The following is a 4040-nucleotide window of genomic DNA, read 5'->3' on the forward strand; positions in this document are numbered from 1 at the left end:
GGCCGTAAGTCCCCACTCTCCCACTGGCCGTAAGTCCCCGCTCTCCCGCTGGCAGTAAGTCCCCGCTCTCCCGCTGGCCGTAAGTCCCCACTCTCCCGCTGGCCGTAAGTCCCCGCTCTCCCGCTGGCCGTAAGTCCCCGCTCTCCCGCTGGCCGTAAGTCCCCGCTCTCCCGCTGGCCGTAAGTCCCCCCCCCCTCTCCCCATAATGTCATGTTATGACTCTAATGTTGTTCTGTATTTTCCTTTCAGATCCGGGGTGTGAGGTGCCACCCGCTTGAAGGAGATGGAGCAGCCGGGCCATTAACATACCTTCATAGAGATCAGTGCCGACAGGTGAATCGGAAGTGTGAGGAACCACCTGGACTCTACTGGACTAACTAGGACTCTGTTGGAACTATCTGAATACCGCTGAAATCCTCTGGACTTCACTGAAATCTAGAGGTGTCAGCTGGATTACTGATGTGTTAAGGAAGATGTAGGTTGAAGCTTGGTGACTCCAGAGGCGTGTGGAGAAAGTTTCTCAGTGGGAAGAAGAGAGGAACGGTCTTGGGGAAAGGATAGTGGATCAGCGTCAGAGAAAGGAGCTCTCTCTAGACCACTTGGTAAAAAGACACTCATTCTGTACAACTTAAGATATTGGAGGTTCTTGGAGAAGTTTGAGCGAAAATAATATTTAAAACTTAAAACAGTCTTCGTTGCTATTAGAAAAAACGATCTCCATTGGAACTCGGAAGTAACATAACTGAGAGGTAATTTTGAAGGTTAGTCTTTGCAGGAGGCAAGAGGAAAGGGCAAGTAATTGGCCGGAGACTAACACCCAAGTCATCCCCGTATTGGTCAGGAGTCTCAAGGCATCCCTCATATTAGTCTAGTGTCCGAAGTCATCCACTATTTGTCTAGAGCTTCATGTTAACACCCCTAACTGGTCTAGAGTCACATGTCAGCCACTGTGTTGGTCTAAAGACTCACTGACCTGACTGAGACAGAGAGGTAGTTCATGTCTGGTGTGGCTGGGTGTTGACGAGCCACAAGGGTCCATACAATGACCCGCTGGAGATATACTTACCCAAGTTTAACCCGGATGATAAACTAGAGGCGGACCCTCCGGGGAACTTTACAGAAAAGGATCAAGGAAGTGCTTAAAAACAGAGTGGTTCATGGAGCTTGGAGAACAGTCACGTTTAGAAAAGAATAAGTTGGAAACTTGAGAAGCTTACGATTCTTAAAGTGAACTTGGAATAAATCCTCTACATGTAATTAAAAAACTTAGCGTTCCCTCAGGGTTATATTACGAGGGTCTTTGAAAAAAACTTGAATGAAAGGGAACGCCATCAAAGACCTGCTTGCGAAGGGAAAGAAAAGGAGGGAGTGAAGGAAACGCTGTAGAACAGGAAGGAAGAAGGTCTTGTGTTGGCAGCCACAGTGTTGGGAGCCACAGTGTTGGCAGCCACAGTGTTGGCAGCCGTAGTGTTGGCAGCCACAGTGTGAAGCAACTTCTGCCTCTGGTCACACTCACCGGACAGCAAACTTTGGGCAGAGCCCAGTGTAGAAGCCGAGCGAAGTAACCAAGTGTAATATTTACGTGTAGTCACCAAGTGTATTATTCAATTGTAGTAAGCAAGTGTATTATTCACGAGTAGTAAGCAAGTATATAATTCACGAGAAATAAGCAAGTGTATTATACACGAGTAGTAAGCAAGTGTATTATTCACGAGTAGTAAGCAAGTGTATTATTCACGAGAAATAAGCAAGTGTATTATTCACGTTTAGTAAGCAAGTGTACTAACAACTTCAACAGTAAACGTTGCAATGATCTAAATAAAATAAGTTTTTGGAAGTTATAAGAATAGTAAATATTTTGGTATTAAGGCAATACAAACATAAATAAAGCAGTGGTGGAGTGAGGAGCCGAGGAGATAGAGAGAGAGAGAGAGAAGTGGTGAAGCAGAGAGTGGTGTCACGTGTGGGCGAGGATGAGAGTGTGGCAGATGTTTGGCGTGGCAAGTCACCCACACCAACCATAGGTCTCCTCAGCCTGGCGGTGTTCACCCGATGGACACCGTCAAAATTCACAGCCCGTTCCTCTTCCTCCTCCTCAACAGTCGCACGTTCATCCTCCTCCAGGTCCCTCCTGTCTCCAGCCATGGCCCTCCACCGATCGTCATCCTCGAGCTTTGCCTCTACGTTGCTCCTTCATCCACTAGACATTCACTTCCTAGCGGAGCCATATGGCCCCCCTCAGGCTGACCCCACTCAGGCCAGCTCATCCCGGCCTCTTTCCCCTCACCTCTTACCCTCATTGAGCCAGTCCTCACCTCCTGCGCCCCCCACAACCCACTCTCAAAACTGCCCGATCTTCACAACATTAACTGTTGGCAACTCTTCGCTTGGTCAAAGAGACCACAGAGATGACTCTCCTAAAGCCATATCGTTACCCACGACGCCCACCACGCCCTTGCCCCAGGCCAGTAGCTTGCCCAAGGTGCAAGTGTGTGGGCGTGGGGGCGTGTGGTGGGCGTTGAACGCGGGCGTGTTGCTGCTGTACCGGGACCTGCACGCCCGTGGCCACTGCTCCTGTATCAAAGCAGAGGTCGTGCCCTTACACAAGGTCAGTAGCAATTAAACGTTTCCTCCATTTATTGTGTTAGGAATTTATAATGTAATGGGATTAAGGATTTTCTTGTCTGAATTATTTTAAATTGACAAATCTGGATACATTACTTACTCCGATAAGAATCCTAAATCCAGACACAGTGCTCAAGAGGCTGCACTAACGATACATAACACGATACTACTCAGCCAGGAGAAAAGTGTAAGTAACTTATGTTGTGATTTGAAACGCCAGCTTCATAATACATTATACCGGCCGGTGAGGAGCAGGAACAAGTGTCAAGCTCCAGAGATTAACAAATATTAATTTCCTGGAGCATCTGACACCATACCTGAGTGTGAGGCACCTTATGCCAGACACCATACCTGAGGGGGAGGCACCTTATGCCAGACACCATACCTGAGGGGGAGGCACCTTATGCCAGACACCATACCTGAGTGTGAGGCACCTTATGCCAGACACCATACCTGAGGGGGAGGCACCTTATGTCAGACACCATACCTGAGGGGGAGGCACCTTATGCCAGACACCATACCTGAGGGGGAGGCACCTTATGCCAGACACCATACCTGAGGGGGAGGCACCTTATGTCAGACACCATACCTGAGTGTGAGGCACCTTATACCAGACACCATACCTGAGGGGGAGGCACCTTATGTCAGACACCATACCTGAGTGTGAGGCACCTTATACCAGACACCATACCTGGGTGTGAGGGACCTTATGCCAGACACCATACCTGAGTGTGTGGCACCTTATACCAGACACCATACCTGAGTGTGAGGGACCTTATGCCAGACACCATACCTGAGTGTGAGGGACCTTATGCCAGACACCATACCTGAGTGTGAGGGACCTTATGCCAGACACCATACCTGAGTGTGAGGGACCTTATGCCAGACACCATACCTGAGTGTGAGGGACCTTATGCCAGACACTATACCTGAGTGTGAGGCACCTTATGCCAGACACCATACCTGGGTGTGAGGGACCTTATGCCAGACACCATACCTGAGTGTGTGGCACCTTATACCAGACACCATTCCTGAGTGTGAGGCACCTTATGCCAGACACCATACCTGAGTGTGAGGGACCTTATGCCAGACACCATACCTGAGTGTGAGGGACCTTATGCCAGACACCATACCTGAGTGTGAGGGACCTTATGCCAGACACCATACCTGAGTGTGAGGGACCTTATGCCAGACACTATACCTGAGTGTGAGGCACCTTATGCCAGACACCACACCTGAGTGTGAGGCACCTTATGCCAGACACCATACCTGAGTGTGAGGCACCTTATGCCAGACACCATACCTGAGTGTGAGGGACCTTATGCCAGACACCATACCTGAGTGTGAGGCACCTTATGTCAGACACCATACCTGAGTGTGAGGCACCTTATACCAGACACCATACCTGAGTGTGA

General features: G+C 49.4%; 1 protein-coding gene across 1 annotated transcript; it reads left to right on the plus strand.

Moving 5' to 3' along the window:
- Window positions 1–264: 264 nt before the first annotated feature.
- On the plus strand, window positions 265–2963 carry LOC138352003 (uncharacterized). The gene has a single exon (XM_069304174.1). The coding sequence runs from the start codon at window positions 2144–2146 to the stop codon at window positions 2621–2623; it is 480 nt and encodes a 159-aa protein (XP_069160275.1). The 5' UTR covers window positions 265–2143; the 3' UTR covers window positions 2624–2963.
- The last annotated feature ends 1077 nt before the right edge of the window (window positions 2964–4040 follow it).

Source organism: Procambarus clarkii, chromosome 52 (genome assembly GCF_040958095.1).
Source record: "Procambarus clarkii isolate CNS0578487 chromosome 52, FALCON_Pclarkii_2.0, whole genome shotgun sequence".
Lineage (NCBI taxonomy): Eukaryota > Metazoa > Arthropoda > Malacostraca > Decapoda > Cambaridae > Procambarus > Procambarus clarkii.